This window comes from Mus caroli, chromosome 13, assembly GCF_900094665.2.
Source record: "Mus caroli chromosome 13, CAROLI_EIJ_v1.1, whole genome shotgun sequence".
Lineage (NCBI taxonomy): Eukaryota > Metazoa > Chordata > Mammalia > Rodentia > Muridae > Mus > Mus caroli.
Genome location: NC_034582.1, coordinates 613,195 through 632,189, shown reverse-complemented (window position 1 = coordinate 632,189; position 18,995 = coordinate 613,195). Strand labels below are relative to the sequence as shown.

Genomic DNA, 18,995 nt, shown 5'->3' with positions numbered 1-18,995 from the left:
TAGTAGGAAGGGTTTCATAGACATTATCTCTAGAAAAAAAAATGAGGCAAATTAAAATGGAAAAGAAACAGAGATCGCCAATTTAGGTTTCTGAGATACTTTGCTATGCCACATAGTGTATGTACATAGTGTATGTCTTCATAACAATGGAGAACAAAAACAATAGGCACCTCAAACTTTCCACTCTAGAAATTGTCAGTAATCCCTCGGTCTCTCATAAAGCAGCTTAAAATAATGTGTGGAGTATTCTAATAACAACATTGATTACATAAAATCATGTATGTGTCACTATGTAAGATGTTGTAGCAAATTCTCTTCTGTATGAAAATAAATGGTCTAGTGCCAATTCTTTCCTCACAAGTAGAATGCTGTAAGAGCTTACTCCGCCCCCATTGGCTGCTGATTACTCACTCACTTGGGGCTATAATTTGCACTTGTTCGCTGGCTTGGGAAAGCAGAGGAAGAGAGAGAATCTGCTATGTCAGAGCAGTGGCTGAGAATGAATTCCAAAATTCAGAAGATAGAATTAAATGATGGTCACTCCATTCCTGTCCTGGGCTTTGGCACCTATGCAACTGAAGAGGTAATAAAAAATGGCTTGGGGATTAAAGGCCTAAAAGAATGAAATTTATCAATTCCTGTGGAATTTTGGTGGTCCCTTGCTGCTCTGCTCCACCAGATTAGAGGTGTGCTACGTAGAAGAGAGGCAGACTGGGTGTGTTCTACTAAGGTTTGATCATGTAATCACTAACTATTCTGGTTTTGGGGTCTTCCTTCAGTGCCGATCATGTATGTGTCACTATGTAGGATGTTGTAGCAAATTCTCTTCTGTATGAAAATATCTAATATCTAATATCTGTATATGTGTATATGTGTGTGTGTCTATTTGTCGGCTTATCCATCTATCTGTCTGTCTCATGTGTTCTTTTATATTTCATTAGTTGCTGCACACTGAATTGATCCATGTATCAATTATTGTGAATAATGCCATAATGAATGTTAATATCTATTTGCTATACTCAGTATATCTAATATCTCCTTTTCTGAGAAAAGGAGAAAATCTGAAACTTAGTTAACATCATTATCTGAGGATATATATTACACAAGCATTTTATTTGTTAACCATTGAAATGTTTATTCAACCAACTCATGCATTTTTGCTTACTTTTTTTGTTATTCTGAGTTTGATATAAGCTATGTGTAGTAGTCTTTATGAAATAATTGGATGACAGTTTTTTTCCTGTTCTGTAGATGGTTTCATTACTCTATTGACTGTTTCTACCATGAAACGAAAGATTCTTAACTTGATATACTATCATTTGTCTGCTTTTGCTGTTGTGTCTTGTGCTTTGAAGGACATATCCAAAAATTGCCTATGCGGTGTTTTAAAGAGATTCCTTCATGTTCTTTCTGGTGGTTTTACCATCTCAGCTCTCAAACGAGACGAGCTCTCTAGTCTTTTGTTCCTTTTGATTGATATGTATACCAGGTAAGGAACTACAGCCACATTTCTGCCCTCTGTGTGAGGACACACAGAGGTCATAGTGTCACTGGTTGAAAAGCCTGTGCTGTTTCTTATACTTGCCTCCATGCCTCTGTTGAAGATCACTCTGGACCATGGACTCATGTAGATGAAATCGATTCCATCCCATTCTCCTGTGTGTCCATTTGTGTGCCAATGCCACAACTTGCTTTAGTTTCCTACAGAACTACTAAAAGTTGATATCACTTGGACATCCCATTTTTGCATATATGTAAATAATAAGTATACTGAGTATAGCAAATAGATATTAACATTCATTATGGCATTATTCACAATAATTGATACATGGGTCAATTCAGTGTGCAGCAACTAATGAAATATAAAAGAAAACACGAGACAGACAGATAGATGGATAAGCCGACAAATAGACACACACACACACAAACACACACACACACACACACACACACACACACACAGATATTAGGCCACTATGCATACAGAAAAGTAACTATCTGTTATTTGCAGCTGAATAGATGGAACTCTGGGATATTGTGCTACATGAACTGTACAGACACAGAAAAAGAATTGTCACATGTCCTTTTTTTATAAGTACAAACTGAAAAAGTCTACTGAAATATATAGTATTATTGACTAGAGGTTACACAGGATAGAGGCTAGGAGATAAGTTTGGATAAAGGTTGCATAACTAATACACACAATTAGATCAAGGGAATAAATTGTGTTTTTCCAAACACTGTAGGATGAGTATAGTGCACAATGATCTATCATATTTTATATAATGTTCAAGAAAAATAAAAGTTTGTTAAAGAAATTATAAGCAGGGGAAATGCCAATTTAAATAATTTGACCCGTGTATACTGCATTCATAGTGCTGAAATATGACAATCAACTCAGTGATATAAAATCAGTACTTTAATCAAGACAATGTTTTCATATATATATACATCATTCTAAAATTGCAATGCACTGAGAAGCGAGCGGAACTGTGTTTCACTTTACAGTCACTCTAGCTGCTCCATGTTTAAAGCTTCTGTACTCAGAGGCAGTGTCTTCCAGTTACTAGAGGACATTTTACTTACACAATATCCCTGAGTCTCATCTATTCAGGTGCAGATAACAGTTTCTAGTTGTTACAGGTATTTGTATAGCAAGTCTGATCTCATCGACAGGCTCAGTTACCTGGACTTTCATGCAATTAGCAAAGCTGTAAACAGCAAACTATTTCAACTTGATGATTTTTCTGTTGAGCCTCATCATCGTAGAAATATCATATTATAAAGACAACCTTGACTCATTTTAATCAATATTCTGCTAAATCAAATTCATATGCAGTGTGTAATTTTCAACAGACATAGAATATGGGGACATGAAATTTATGTTCAACAGAATAGATAGCTGTGCTTTTGAAAAAGGAGTGAGCAAAGCTCTTTGATAATTAACTGTGTTTGTAGAAAGTTCTTAGAATTTTCTCTTACTTTATATTTTTAAAGGACATATGGTTTTCTTCTATTTCAAATGCTGACTTCACAGGTTTAAAAGTGGAAATAATGAATCTGTACCACTCACAGAGAGGCCAGAGAAAGCAAGTCAGAGCTTACAGGGAAAAGAGATCAAGGAAAGCTGAATGGAAGAGGCCCTACTCAGTTGCGTGCATGAAGCTGAGTCTTTTCTTTTTTCCCTGAAGAAAATTGTCCTTCAGACATTAGGAAGAAGGAGAAAGCATGGTCCTAGAGACTTTGAATTCTGAATTTAAAGTAGCAATTTGGCCAGGTGTCATGGCTGACAATTGTTAGTGTTACATACCAGATACTAAAATGTTTCATAACACTTTACTCAACCCATCCTTCTCAACACAGTATTAAGTGTGTCTTTAAAAGCCTTCTTGGGTCAGCAAAATGGCCTAGCAGTTTAGGACCTGACTTGCATTCCCAGATCCCACCTCGACAAAGAGAACCCATCACATACCACATTCTCTCTCTCTCTCTCTCTCTCTCTCTCTCTCTCTCTCTCTCTCTCTTTCTCTCTCTCTGTTTCTGTATCTCTGTCTGTCTGTCTCTCTTTTTATCATACATATACATACACATACAAAATAAATAATAAATAGTGTTATTTTTAAAATTTATTCTTACTGCAACCTCTTTTAGCAATCATTGGCCATTACACAGTTTTCCCAAGTCTATGCTATTAACTCTGTCTAGGTTTTATAACATAAACCACACATCAGCACCATGAGGCAATACAAACAACTATAAATCAATAAAGTGTGGTTTATAGACTCTTTAGGATTGGTGGAGGCAACCCATAATCCATGAGTAACTGAGAACTGCTGAGGTCAGAAGAAGAAGTCAGATACCATGGGACTGGAGTTAGAGATGGCTGTGAGCTGCCATGTATGTGTTGAGAACAAAACATGGGTCTTCTGCTAAGGTTAACCTTATCTATAACATCAGCCCCCCCCCCACAAAGAAATGCATTGCGTTTATTGATAATAGTATAGTACCTAAATTTAATTTGCATTTATTTAAGGGTTGGGCAAAATTTTCAGTTTGAGAAATAACATTTTTTCATTATTTCTTTTTATTTTTGAGATTATAATATAATATGATTACATCATTTCCTTTCTCCCCCTTCCCCGTGCCCTCTCTTATACCTCTCATTGTTCTCTTTCAGGTTCATGACTTTTCAAAAAAGATTTTGGTGTTATTTTTGAGAACACATTTTTTTCTCAGATTTCATATTCCAATTATCTTCTCAAATGACAGTTGAGAGATTCACTAACCTCTGAATATAAGGATAAGTGATTAAGAGCCAGTTTAATTCTATGGCTATTTACATTCTATTTGCATTCTATAGTCTAGGGCCTATGACTTTTTTTTATCACAGGCTCATGACTCCAGTAAGAATACCAGGAATGGAATCTGTTTTGGGGAGTAGGTTTACATCCAAAAAGTTATTAGTCACTCCCATGATTCCATGCCACCATTGTCGCAGTGAGCATATATTGCTAAGACCAGTCACTATTGAAGCTTGCTGGGTTCACAGATAGATAAAATTGGTAGTTAATTTTCTGGTAGTGATCTTAAATTCTTTTATAATTATTATTATTATTATTATTATCATTATTGTTATTATTATTTATTTTCTTTATTTACATTTCAAATTTTATCCCCTTTCCTCATTTCCCCTCTGAAAACCCTCCTATCTCATCCCCCCTCCCCTGCTCCCCAACTCACCCACCCCTGCTTCCCTGTCCTGGAATTCCCCTACACTGGGGCATCAAGCCTTCACAAGGCCAAGGGTCTCTCCTCTCATTGATGTCCCACAAATCCTCTGCTACATATGCAGCCCTTGAGTCCCTCCATGTATACTCTTTGGTTGGTGGTTTAGTTCCTGAGAGTTTTGGGGGTACTTATTGGTTCGTATTGTTGTTCCTCCTATGGGGCTTCAAACCCTTTCAGCTCCTTGAGTCCTTTCCATTGACCACCCTTCTTGATTTAATAATTAAAAACACAAACAACAAACAAACAAACAAACTTTAGAACTCTATGAAACTTCAAGGGTAAGAACAAGCAGTTTTATATATTCAACTGGTGAATTTTCACTTTTTAGCTTCTAAAGTGCTTGATAAAACATGGAAATATTTTCATACTGGCTCTATTGCTTCCCTCTCTCTCTTATCCAGGGCTGTTCTAATCACACAGATGCTGCTCCTGAAGCCAGAAAGCACATTCAAAAGAGCTCTAGCTATGTCCCTCTGAGGCTCTTCTGTTAGGGCAGGCAACATCTCTTTACCTGGTCTTTGTTTATGAACTATTATGATTATTAATAGTCTGGTAAAACCTTTAACACTATTTCATAAAAAAATCTTTACAGTTATTTTATTCTTTTTACCTTCAAAATTAATGTATGAAGTAAAAGCTAATTTTAATTAGTGAATAACAAATGAATAATATGTTTGGTTCACAATTTTTATCTTTTAACCAAACTTGGTGGACAAGAAAATAATTTTAAATTTTGATTTAGTTATAATTTTCCTAAAATCATGAATTTTAATGCAAAATCTGACAACTACTCAAATTTTCTTTTTAGATGTAGATAATTTCTTATGCATAAATCTGTATTTTTGAGTGTTCCATTTTCATTGTGCATTTTTATTTCTGATATATAGAGAATTTAACTGCTTAGCAAGAGATTAACAGAGTATACTAGCCACCTTTATTTTTAGATTAGAGCCTGCTGTTTTCTGGGAATCGATATCTCTCATCAATGTATTTATTGAGTTATGAAAAACTCAGTAAAACTTAGCTGGATCCATTACTCCAAGCAGAACTAACTGAAAATATGGGGATAGATTGATTCTAGACTCAATCATACAGAGCTCTAAATACTATTTGTTTCTGTTTCTTTAGCATCTCAAGAAAAAGTCTATGGAGTCCACCAAAATAGCTATAGATGTTGGGTTCTGCCATATTGATTGTTCTCACTTGTACCAGAATGAGGAAGAGATAGGCCAGGCCATTCTAAGCAAGATTGAAGATGGCACTGTGAAAAGGGAAGAGATATTCTATACTTCCAAGGTATGTTCTATACACACTCTGTGATTTTTACAAATTAGTGAAAAGGGAATGTATTTAGATGACACTGTGTAATTGAACCTGTACTTGGTGAATTGTGCTTATTGGCCATCTTTTGTTCATGCATATTCACACTTTGCATTCAGTATTGAACATGGTTGGGGGTGATGGTGTCTCATCATTGCTATATTTAAATTCATAAGCTTAATGTAAAGTCCAGTTGTTTTTCTGAGGTTCAAGTGAGAGTACTATGATTTAGATGTTATCAGGGAGGACTCTGCTGTGATGACACATTCCCTTGTATGCTAAATTATTTTTTAAAACTTGTAATTATGAATATCAATCATCACATAGATAAGACAGAATACTATAAAAGAACCCTTAGGTGTGAAATTAAGAAATAGCTAAACTATCTAATACTGTGTCTACAACATATTAAAATGTTAAAAAAAAAAAAACTTCTCTTTAGTTATATAAATTAAAGGGCTATTTAATTGTTCTCACTGAGTTCAGTGGATGAGAGAATTAAAATATTAAACTGTTTCTAATACATAATTAATTCCAGTATGAATTGATAATGTATTTATGTCTTAAATTCCCTTCCATTTTTGTCATATTTACTAATGATAACCATGTATATGAGAGTTTATATAAGTGGACACCCTTATAAGATAGATATTCAGGGAAAAAAATGAGGATATTTCTTGTGGTCAGTTTTTAAGTACTTGAAACTTCTCAATACCAGGTGACAGAAAGCCACTGAATATGGTAATTTATTAATCCAGCACAATTTCCATTACACATCCTCTGCAGCTTTGGTCAACTTTCCATCGTCCAGAGTTGGTCAGACCCAGCTTGGAAAATTCCCTGAGGAAACTTAATTTGGACTATGTAGACCTCTATCTCATTCATTTCCCAGTGTCTCTGAAGGTAAGCAATTTGTAATGTCTAACTATCTAACTTCATCTATCAACATGACCCTCATTTTGTAAGCAGATGGATTTAGTTTCTAAAAGTGTATAGAATCTCAGTGTGCTTGCATGAGTTATAAAAGAACAATGTATGGCTGCAGAAATGATGGAAGAAAAGAACTGATTCCTACAAGATGTCCTCTGATCTTTCTCTCTCTCTCTCTCTCTCTCTCTCTCTCTCTCTCTCTCTCTCTCTCTCTCTCTCACACACACACACACACACACACACACACAAAAGATAAATAAAATGCAAAAAAAATTATAAAACACTACTCAGGATAACTTATGTAAAAAAGTTTACCACATCATGAAAATGAGAAAAGCTAAGAATATATTGACTAATAGAAGTATTCTTTGGGAATATCTCCACTTATCCATCCATACCTTGCTTCTTCTATGTTATTAGAGGTTTGGTCAGCTTTTGTTTCAGACACTTCTGTGGATGATAAATTTGTCCTTGATGGCTTCCTAAATGTTCCAACATCAAAGTTTGTCCTGCAAGAAATGATTAACTTCTACTTCCTCTGAACTTCCTGTCACTCATGCGAGCAGGGTATTGAAGGCCATCAATCAGAACCCTGATTGTTTATTCTGTGTCAAGATTACAACACACAACTGCCTGAAATCAATACCATGTCACTAGTGACTTTCTCAGAGAAAGATCGGCATTATAACAGGGAAGTGGACTAAAAGTAACACGAGTCAACTGGTACACTCCACATGATGTGAAATTGTATATTTTTATGATCACATAAAGCATATAAAAATGGAAAGGACTGTTGCTGAAAGCCATCACTTAGAATTCTGCACAAAAAGCACTGTTTAATATGTGAAAAGATGTTTCATCTATATTAGGGACTTAATTCCCAGCCATAAACTTGTGTGGGAACATAACTACAGGAGGAAATATTAACATATCTCTAATGACTGCTACTATTCCAGCCAGGGGATGAGCTTTTACCTCAAGATGAGCATGGAAACTTAAAATTTGACACAGTGGATCTCTGTGACACATGGGAGGTGAGTGACTATAATAAACGCCATAGAAAAAATAAAAAGACAACCAGAGAATGTTATAGTTGAGACTCAGAGAGCATCTCAGGGGAGGGCAGGAAGAATGTAAAAGCCACAAGAGAGAAGCCCTGTGAAATGCTGTTTTCTGGGCATGATATAGGCAATGCAGTCATGGTCTCTCACTAGGTGTGCCCCATCCCCTTTGAGTAGGCCTGCACAAGATTGAACCTGTCATCATGGAGGGACCCATGGAGGCCCTATCTCTTGGGGCTGAACTACTAACTATTGATGATAAATTCTGGGAAAGGGGCAGTTATTGTCTTCAGCTGGTATCCATCGGTTCAGGAACCCACCAGGCACCAAGAGATATTTCCAAATCCAGGTCATTTAGATGATCCTGGTTAAATTTTGAGGGCCTCAGAACAGAAGGATATAAATGTGGAAAGGAGGTTTGGGGAGAAAAGGGACAGGTAATAGATATGGGAGGGAGATTAGAGCCAGTGAGGGTTACAGTAATCTGAATTCACTATATAATACATGTATGACATTGTCAAAGAACCAACTCCTGAATGTTACTGAAAAAATGTAGAGAGAAATCTAGGTCACACAATTCCACATGTAAGAAAGAGATAAGTGTCCTTTACTATAAATATTAAAGTCTTACTTGTGACTCTTCTGCTTAAATAAGGGAATGCAGGGCAGAACAATGTGTAAGAGGACTGGGGAATACTGTAACAGGCATTCCTCCCTATATGATAATCATGATTGCCTAAGGAGAGTACAGGCAGTGTCTACCTCATTATCATTATCTCTTCTGCCATCTCCTTTATTAATCTTCACTTCTTAACATAAATAATCGTTAACTGCATTTTCTTTTCTTATCACTCTTCTGTCTAGCCACATAGCTGTGCATTTCTGTCACTGGATTCCAATTTCATACATCATTCTTCACTAATGTCTCCTTCCCCAGGCCATGGAGAAGTGTAAGGATGCAGGGCTGGCCAAGTCCATCGGGGTGTCTAACTTTAACCGTAGACAACTGGAGATGATCCTGAACAAGCCAGGGCTCAAGTACAAGCCTGTGTGCAACCAGGTGAGGTTCTTTCTCTACTTTCCTTCAGGCTTTCTATCCTATCTTCTTGTGCTATTGACAGGTATCTGTGTGTCCTCCCTACATGTTCATCTTTCTTTTCTGTCTTTCTTTTAAGGTGGCTAAGAGCAGAGCTTTCATCCAGAGTTCTGAAAGGGCTCATAATTGTGTCTTTGCTTGGTAAAGCAAAACAATGATGAAGGGAGACCACAGTGTGAAGTAATTTAGAGAAGACAAGGCTAACATTTGGGGAGGAAGCTATTAGTCACTCTTCAGAAGGAAGGCACATTTAGTCCTGGGCTCTTAGCATGAGGGGATGCTGAAACAGGAACAGTGGAGAGGATGGCAACACTGGTAGCAAATGAAATCCATACTCTGGAAATTGTGCTAATGTGTAGAGTTAATGCAGTGCCTGAAACATCTATTGTGTGCCAATTGTATGATCTGAGATGCTTTTCATAACTTTCATATAAGAAACATGTTCTTGGTTGGAAAAATGCGACTTACATGTTCATGTATTAGGTACTGTTTTCAAATATAAATGTCAAAGAAACAACAAAGAAGTAATAGTTTTACACTGGTTTTATAATGAACCACATTCAAACTTTTAGAACATTTGGAGAAATGATACAAAATATCAGTGAGTCTAAATTAGTAGTTTTCAACCTTCCTAATGTTGTGGTCCTTTAATACAGTTCTACATGTGGTGGTGAACCTCAACCATAAAATTATTATTGCTGCTACTTCATAACTGCAATTTGATACTATTATCATTTGTAATGTAAATATCTGATATGTAGGACATCTGAAATACAGCTCTTGTAAAGGGGTAATTTGACACTCCCACAGAGGGATTGTGACCAATGGGTTGAGAACCATTGATCTAAAAATGATTAATTTACCATGTTCTATAATGTAGGCAAGTGCATGTGTCCCAATATGCACACATGTTTAATATTTTGCTGAACCCATTGAAAGTAAATTATAACAATAACTATTCACTCCAACATACCACAGAAAACCACAAATTAATTGTTCTCATCCATAATTGAAACTACAGTATTATATACAGTATTATAAGTGTCTCAAAGTTTAACTGACAGCAGCTGGAGATAATCACAAATAAGCAAGAACTCAAACAATCTAACAACTAGTGGCATCAGATTTGATAATTTAGTAAAATTAAATCTAGTCAGATCTCTTCTTCGTAAAGGTAAGATTTCTTTCTTTCCCCTTTATATAAAATATATATTTTCTCACAGAATATTTTTTGATTGTGTTTTCCCCTCCCTCTATTCCTCCAAGTTACTCCCCACCTCCCCTCCCATCCGGATCCATCATTACTCTGTCTTTCATTAGAAAACAAACAAGGCTTCTAAGGGATAATAATAAAATAAAAATAGAATAGAACAACAACAAACAAATAGAACAAAACAAGCTAACAGAAGGATCACATTCCAAGAAAAGGCACGAAAAGCAGATATAAATACAGAGAACCACTCACTCACACACTCAGAAATCTCTCAAAAAGACACTAAATTGCAATCCATTATACATGCAAAGGACCTGTGGGATATATATTTTATTTACATATAAAATATAGATAGATGATTAATGATAGATAGATGATAGATAGGTAGATAGACAGACAGACAGACAGACAGACAGACAGATGATAGATAGATTATAAGACAAGGATTCTACAAAGATGAAATTGAATTTGCTTTCTTTTGGCCATCTACTACTGGACATGTAGCTTTCCCTTAAGAGAAGTTTGTTTCCCCAATGAGACTCAGAGGAAACCAAATTCTCATTTGCAAGTGTTTATCAATCGAAGAGAGCTTCTGTGCTAAGGATGGAAGCATGTGTCCACTTCTCTTTTCTGCTCTAGGACCCTGTCTGCTACAGACTTGCACAGGCCCTTTGCATACTACCTCAGTCTTCATTTGTGTATTGATCCTGTTGATCTAGTGAGCCCTGTTTTCTCAGCAGACTCCATCCCAACTGGTTCCTGTGCTCTTTCCACCCCCTCTTCCACAAGGTCCCCTGAGCCCTGTGGCAAGGAATTTAATGGAGGCATCCCCTTTAGGGCTGGGTGTCCCAAGGCCTCTCACTCTCTGTAAAATGGGTTCTCTGTATTTGGTCACATTTACTGCAGGAGAAAGCTACTCTACTGATGGTGGAACAAGGCACTGATCAATGAGTGTAGCAGAATATCATTACAAGTCATTTTATCGCTATGATCTTGTAGTAGAACAGTAGTATTTGGCTTTAACTTAGGTCCCTGACCCATCTAGTCTCAAGTTCTGGATCACTCAAATAATGTCTGATGACCAAATAATGAGTTCCATCTCTCTGAGTGGACCTTAAGTCAAATCAGGCATTGGTTGGATACTGTCACAAGATTTATGCCTCCATTGCATTAGCATATCTTGCAGGCAGGCTACCATTGTAAAACAAAGGGATTGCACCTGGGCTGGTGTTTGTATTTTTCCTGTGGTAGCATGCAGGGTATCTTCCTGTACCAAAGATGCTAGAACATAGAATTAACGCCTCTGTCTAGGCACCAACATAACTTCTCCATGTTCAACGAGTTGGGTTGGTGCTTTCCTCAGCAGTGAGGACTTATGGTTGGTTTGTGAAGAGCAACCTATAGTCTTGGCTACAGCCTGGGTTATTTGAGGATTCTCATGGAACCCCTTTGGCTGACAATTCAGTTAGATGTATCCCAATCCCAGTAGTGGGAGCTTCATGGCTGACAGATAGCCAGTTGGGATTCTGTCTCCCCTGCCCACATTGTTCAGTGAGTTCATTTAGATCACCTTTATGTATATACATATTTTAGAAAGCTTCTACTGTATTAGGTTTATTTTCTACCATTCAAATGGCCCTTAGTTTTAGCTGTCTCTCCCTGTATCTGCTCCCTCATCACCCTTTCCTCTCTGCCCTCCCATTCCAGTCCTCTCCACCATTCATCCACAACTATATATTCAATTTCCCTTTACTTGAGAGGTCTATCTGTCCTCTCTATTCCCTTATTCTATATCTAACCTCTGTGGTTCTACAGTCTGTAGTTTGATTATCATTGACTTAGCTAATATCCATATATAAAAATAATACACATCATATTTGTCTTTTGGGGTCTGGGTTACCTACATACCTATACAGGCTACATCCATTTGCTTAAAATTTTCATGATTTTTTTTTTTTGACAATGTGTAACTTTTTAACTGTACCACATTTTCAACTCTTCAGGGACATCTAGGTTGTTTCCAAATTTTGGCTATTATGTATAGAATAGGACAGCAATGAATATAGATGAGCAAGTATCTCTCTGGTAGGATAAAGTGTCCTTTCTGAATTGGCCCAAGAGTGGCGGTATAGCTGGATCTTGACACAGACCCTCCTGAGGAACCACCAGTCTGATTTTCAAAGTGCCTGTATACATTTTGAATCCCATCAGCAATAGATAAGTGTTTCTCTTATTCCACATCCTTGCCAGCACAACCTATCACTGGTTTTGTTGAGCGTACAAATTCTAACAGGTATAAGATGAAATCTTAAAACAGTTTTCATTTGCATTTCTCTGATTATTAAGGATATTGAACATTTCTTTAAGTGTTTCTCGGCCATTTACATTTCTTCTCTTGAAAATTCTGTTCAGATCTGTACCCCATTTTTTTGTTTCTTTGTGTAGTATAAATATCTTTTTATTAGATATTTTCTTCATTTACATTTCAAATGCTATCCCAAAAGTCCCCTATACCCTCCCCTTGCCCCCCCCCGCCCTACTCCCCAACCCACCCACTCCCACTTCCTGGCCCTGGCATTCCCCTGTACTGGGGCATATGATCTTTGAAAGACCAAGAGGCTCTCCTCCCATGGATGGCCAACCCCATTTTTTAATTGGGTGTCTTTTTTGATATCTAAGTTTTGAGTCCTACTTTGTTAACTGTATGTATATGGTTTTGGCTGACCACTCTGCATCAGACAACCAGTAAGGGGGCTCATCCCAGGGATGCTAACCCTTCTCCCAGTGTCTTTAGTTGCCTGTGTTCATATAGGACTGTGGCCTGTGAAAATTTCCCTCTTAGATGTTACCAATTCTATTGATACTGCTATTCATTTTCTTACATGATATATAAGTATAAAGAAAATTTGATTATAAAGATCAAACAAGCTTACAAACTATAAGATAAGCTACACTTTGATTTCTTCCCCTTAATTATTAAGAAAGGAGTTCCTATAATAACTGTCATTAGAGGGCAATACTTTTGTGTTCTCTCTGTCTCTCTGTCTCTCTCTCTCTCTCTCTCTCTCCTGTCTCTCTCTCTGTCTCTCTCTCTGTCCCTCCCTCTTTCCTTCCCAGTACTTGCAATTATTTTAATTATTCTTCTTTTGATATAGAAATCAACTCATATCATTGGCAAAAATTTTAACAATTTCCTTCAGACTTTATTTCGATGGAATATTCAGTCAAATCCTTGATTTAGTCTCCTATTCATTATTCAAACCTCTGTGAATTCATTCTCCTTCCACATAGAACAACATAGGACTTGTTGTGTCTGCCATAGTAGAAATTGGTACTAAGCATCCGAGACCTGGTCCATGGGGTTACCAAATCTCGAGAATGTTATTTATTTTATTTTTACTTCCCAAGAGAGATGTTTCATTTATTTGAAAAAAAATCATGATATAGTACTGATACTTTCTAGATTTCACATTAATATCAGTTATTTTTATTAAGCTTCCTTCCGTTTAATATTCCTTTGTCATCAGTGTGAGATTTTATATACTTTGATACCTTTCTATTCTCTTTATGTACAGATAGAATGCCATCTTTATCTCAACCAGAGCAAGCTGCTGGCCTACTGCAAGATGAATGACATCATTCTGGTTGCCTATGGTGCCCTGGGAACTCAAAGATACAAATACTGGTAATAACAACAGCAGAGTTCATCTCTTAGTCACCGTTGTTAACATATTCTTAGTTTTACAATAGTCAGTTTTCTAGAATTCACTCGTAGTCAGAGGCGGGAGGTATTTTTGAGAGGTCCCAGAGGATGATCAGCTGCTAGTCCACTGGCTGCATTTGAGAATTCCTGGACTCTTGTGGCCATTTTCATCTGTGCTCAATTGTGGCACACACACGCACACACACACACACACACACACACTCACTCACACACACACACACAGAGAGAGAGAGAGAGAGAGAGAGAGAGAGAGAGAGAGAGTACAATTTCTGGAATTCGTCTTTCCTTCCAGTATAAATGAGGATACCCCAGTTCTCTTGGATGATCCAGTTCTTTGTGCCATGGCAAAGAAGTACAAGCGGACTCCAGCCCTGATTGCCCTTCGCTACCAGCTGGACCGTGGGATTGTGGTCCTAGCCAAGAGTTTCAATGAGGAGAGAATCAGAGAAAACATGCAGGTGATGAAGAGATGGGGCACCAGGACTCTTTTTATTTATTTGTTTGTTCGTTCATTCATTCATTCATTCATTCACTTTACATCCCAATATCAGCCCCCCTCTCCTCCCAGTACCCCCTCACACAGATCCTCCCTGTCCCGCCTCTCTCCCAGTCTGCCACCACCCCAGGAGCAGCACAGCAAGTCACAGCAGGTCTAGGCTCATCCTTTCCCAGGACTTTTTGTTGTTGTTACTACTTTACTGTTGAATTTTAATTGGGAAGGATCCAATGTAACAGACGTAGTCATAGGCTCAGCTTATGGCTTCTTTTTCTTTTTCTTTTTTTTTTTTTTTTTGCATAAATTTTTTTATTAGATATTTTCTTTATTTACATTTCAAATGCTATCTGGAAAGTTCCCTATACCCTCCCCCACCCTAGCCCTGCTCCCCTACCCACCCACTCCCACTTCTTGGCCCTGACGTTCCCCTGTCCTGGGACATATAAAGTTTGCTAGACCAAGGGGCCTCTCTTCCCAATGATGGCCGACTAGGCCATCTTCTGCTACATATGCAACTAGAGATACGAGCTCTGGGAGTACCAGGACTCTTAAGCTGCATCTTTCCTGCTTCCCACATTCTCCCTTTTTATTTTCAGAATTTTCAAATGTACAAAAATCTTATAAATTAAGTGGTACATCTCTTACCTAAATATGTCAGCTTTACAATTTATATTTTTGTTATTTCTCTACAACACTATTTTGAAGCAGCACCAATGAATTATGGGCCCATGTGTTAATACTGTACCAGTTAGTTATCATCATCTTCATGATAAAACCAGTTGGAATGAGGGTCCTCTTCAAGCAGTTTCTGAGTCCTTTGACCAGGAATGATTAATTATTGGGCAATTACTACTTTAAATAATATGAAAAATTACTTTTTTTTCTCATCCTAACTTCATGTATGGGATATACAAATTCAACTGTATCCATGAAAATTCCTGAAGTACATTTTCAAAACTATCTCTGCACTTTCATATCATTATCTCTTTTGAATCATATCAACTTCATTTTTTCTTTTGTCTATAGTACTATATATTGTGTATGTTGATATATTTCAACTTAATTCTCAATCTGGTCTTAAAGACTCACTTGAATATTTTGCTTGATGACTTTAAGAATTGGGGAGAACTTCACAGATATTTTACTCATTGTCTCTGAAAAAGATTGACATATATTTTCATAAATAAATATTTAAAATAACATTTCTTCTGTAACAGGTTTTTGATTTCCAATTGGCTTCAGATGACATGGAAATTTTAGATGGCCTGGACAGAAATCTTCGGTACTTTCCTGCTGATATGTAAGAAACTTTAATAGCTTTTTATAATTTTGATTGTTCTATACTTATTCTGTAAGGAGAGTATTTTAATAGCATGTCTGTCAGAAGTGACCTCAATATGAGGACATCAAAGACCAGTGAGTAGAAAGACACAGATTTGTAGAATGCTCTTTCTAGATTCTGTCAGAGTTTTGCTCTTAAGCACGGCAAATGGGCTGGCAGATACAGGATCACCTTGATCTGATGTACTTGCTCCTCCTGTATCCATTGCACTGGGTAAATAAGCATCATTGGTGAGTCTTTATTCTTCCTGCATGTCTTGCATATCCTGTGGATATACAATCTGTGCATTTCAATGTCACATGTTTGAACATTGTAATGATCAGTTTTAAAAATTCATACCATCCCTGAGGTGTTTGGTCATCAGCTCTCATCCCTCTTCGTTGATCTTGTTGATTCCTATGAATCTAACAGCTGTATAATATCAACCCTTGTATTTTCTTTGCACTGTATGTATATTCAAGACCCAGACAACTATTTTTTCAAGAATATCAGGGTTGCTGTGGTAAACAGAACATGTGGTATTGATGTTCTGCAGCTTGAAGATATGAAAGCAGAGTCTAAAGATGTGGGAGTGGAAAGACATTTACAAATCATGTGCAGCCAAATGCCTGCCTGCCAGACACACTTTTTAATTAGCATTCAAAGTAACGAGTTTCCTTATGGCATTTTCACATAAGCTTAATTTTGACTGAACCTCCCCCCACACTCCAATTTCCATTTCCTTGGCCACCTTCCCCACTTGTTCCTTTCCACCTCCTTTTCCTCATTCTTGTCAAGTATTTGTTTTCACATCCCCCACCTTCCCTTCTTAAAGTTTCTTCTCCACACTCATCAGCCTTTCTAGTTTTCTGATTCCTGCCCACAACCACTCTCACTTCAATACACATATATGTAAGTTAGTATCTAGAATCCACATATGAAAGAGAACACGCATTAACTGTCATTCTAGAACTGGGATTCATCACTTAATGTAGTACTTTGCATTTTCATTCATGTTTCATAACTTTATTCTATACATTTGAATTAAATTACATTGTACAAATGTACATACATTTTCATCACACATTCGTCGGTTGATGGACATCTATACCTTCACTGGAAAAATTTATAACCAATGAAAGATCATAACTCTCCTCCATACTATCTTCAAGTCAAGGATTTGCAAAACGATGTATAATGTAAAAGAAGTTAAGCAGGAAATTTCTTCTCCTCGTGATAAAATTAATCATAATTAATTCAAATTAAGCATTATATCATATGGAATGTATGCAGAACTGCATGTGATCCAAAGTCGCCAGGTGGGTTATTACCTCTATTAGCAAAATATTGCTAATGTTCTAATAATATAGAGGAAAATGACGAAGTAAGCACACCTTATCAAAGAGATGGGAATAATGGCAAGCAATCCATGACTTTTACTCCTATTAAAATGATAAATCATTTTATCAGTTTCATGCTACATCATTAGTTTCATATAGTAACCAATGTCCAAGAAACTTTAGTCTCGTGAATGACATCTTTGCTAGGTGTAAATCTAACTGTGTCATAAGTAGCTAGTGACTAATTAATGACTTTAAAAAATGACACTAAGCCGGGCGTGGTGGCACACACCTTTAATCCCATCACTCGGGAGGCAGAGGTAGGTGGATGTCTGAGTTCGAGGCCAGCCTGGTCTACAAAGTGAGTTCCAGGACAGCCAGGGTTACACAGAGAAACCCTGTCTGGAAAAAGAAAAAACAAAACAAAACAACAACAACAACAAAAAGACACTAAGCTGCTATCAGTTTTTTATTACCTAAAAAGTATTTTAAACTTTCTATTATTTTTAATTTGATGTGCATTTAATATGATATGCATAATATGCAAGTGAAGGTCATAGGACAACTTGCAGAAGTTGATTCTGTACTGCCACCACGTGGGTCCTAGGGATATAGTTCAAGTCACCTGGGATGGCAGCAAGCATTGTTACCTTTTGAGTCATCTTACAGCCCCTCAAAGGTATTTATTATCGTCAAATACATAACTAGACTTAACCAATTCAAAACAAGGCAAAAATCAGTTTCTGCTTCATTGAGAATTTACAGTAAAATTCTCTTTGTTTTGCAAAAAGACGTATATCTTTGATTGAGTGTCTCTGGACTCTCTATGTATTAAGTTCCAAGGAAAATATAATTTGAAAAGCTCACTTGTTCTTCTTCAGATCTATCATAGAGGACTGTTTTAAAAAATAAGAGCAGAGGTCATCTGGCTTTATCGGAAAACAGTTTTCAATTTCCACCTCAGAGGCATCTTTATAGAAACCATATACTGTATAATCAGTCACCAGAAACACTGTGCATTGTTCTTTCTTACTGCAGGTTTAAGGCTCACCCTAACTTTCCATTCTTCGATGAATATTAAGATGGAGCCCTTGCCATAAGTTCTATTAGATCTTTTGTGTGATGCTGGACTCTCAGATGCCAATAACTCGACACACCGCCTCCAATCCATACTGCTTAGCAACTCATCCCCAGTTAATCAAATATATTTTACTTCTTTTCTGTAAATAAATACAAATATTTTGCTTCAACCTCATCTACTCTTGTGTATGATTTGAATGTTTTACCTCCTCCTGCCTCATTAAGAAGTCAAACTGATTTATCTGGAAATGTATGTGTAGTGTTTGAGAGACAGCAGCCATTCTATTAACATTTCTAGGTTAGGTACAGAGAGAGTTCTCACCCTTTATGGAAGCAGCAATTAGAAGGGGTTTTATCAGCCCATGTTTGTCCTGGTGTTCAAAGAACAAGAAAATATACCACATGTTGTGGGACGCCTGACTCGCCAACAAGAAAGACACCACAATAGGATCCTTCTGCACACGTTTATTGGGAGAGCATTGACTGTGTAGGCGAAAGACCCCGAGCCCTGGGCCTCTCACTCTTATATACTATCAGTTCCCATCCACTCACAGCAGGCCACATCGCCTCACCAGGTACGCAGCTTCAGCTAATCAGGGCAGCAGGGGCATATCTCCACCAAAATG

General features: G+C 37.1%; 1 protein-coding gene across 1 annotated transcript; it reads left to right on the top strand.

Moving 5' to 3' along the window:
* The first annotated feature begins 454 nt into the window (after positions 1 to 454).
* On the top strand, positions 455 to 18,536 carry LOC110308012 (aldo-keto reductase family 1 member C18). The gene is made up of 9 exons (XM_021180336.2): positions 455 to 583; positions 5,917 to 6,084; positions 6,895 to 7,011; positions 7,995 to 8,072; positions 9,037 to 9,159; positions 13,984 to 14,093; positions 14,425 to 14,590; positions 15,846 to 15,928; positions 18,328 to 18,536. Exons 1-9 carry the CDS (start codon positions 479 to 481, stop codon positions 18,368 to 18,370), a joined length of 993 nt encoding a protein of 330 aa, XP_021035995.1. The 5' UTR covers positions 455 to 478; the 3' UTR covers positions 18,371 to 18,536.
* The last annotated feature ends 459 nt before the right edge of the window (positions 18,537 to 18,995 follow it).

Coding starts and splice junctions, on each gene's coding strand:
- LOC110308012 (XM_021180336.2), top strand. CDS start 479: ATGTCAGAGCAGTGGCTGAGAATGAATTCCAAAATTCAGAAGATAGAA. Junction 14,591..15,845: donor GAATCAGAGAAAACATGCAG/GTGATGAAGAGA, acceptor CTTCTGTAACAG/GTTTTTGATTTCCAATTGGC. Junction 15,929..18,327: donor CGGTACTTTCCTGCTGATAT/GTAAGAAACTTT, acceptor TTCTTACTGCAG/GTTTAAGGCTCACCCTAACT.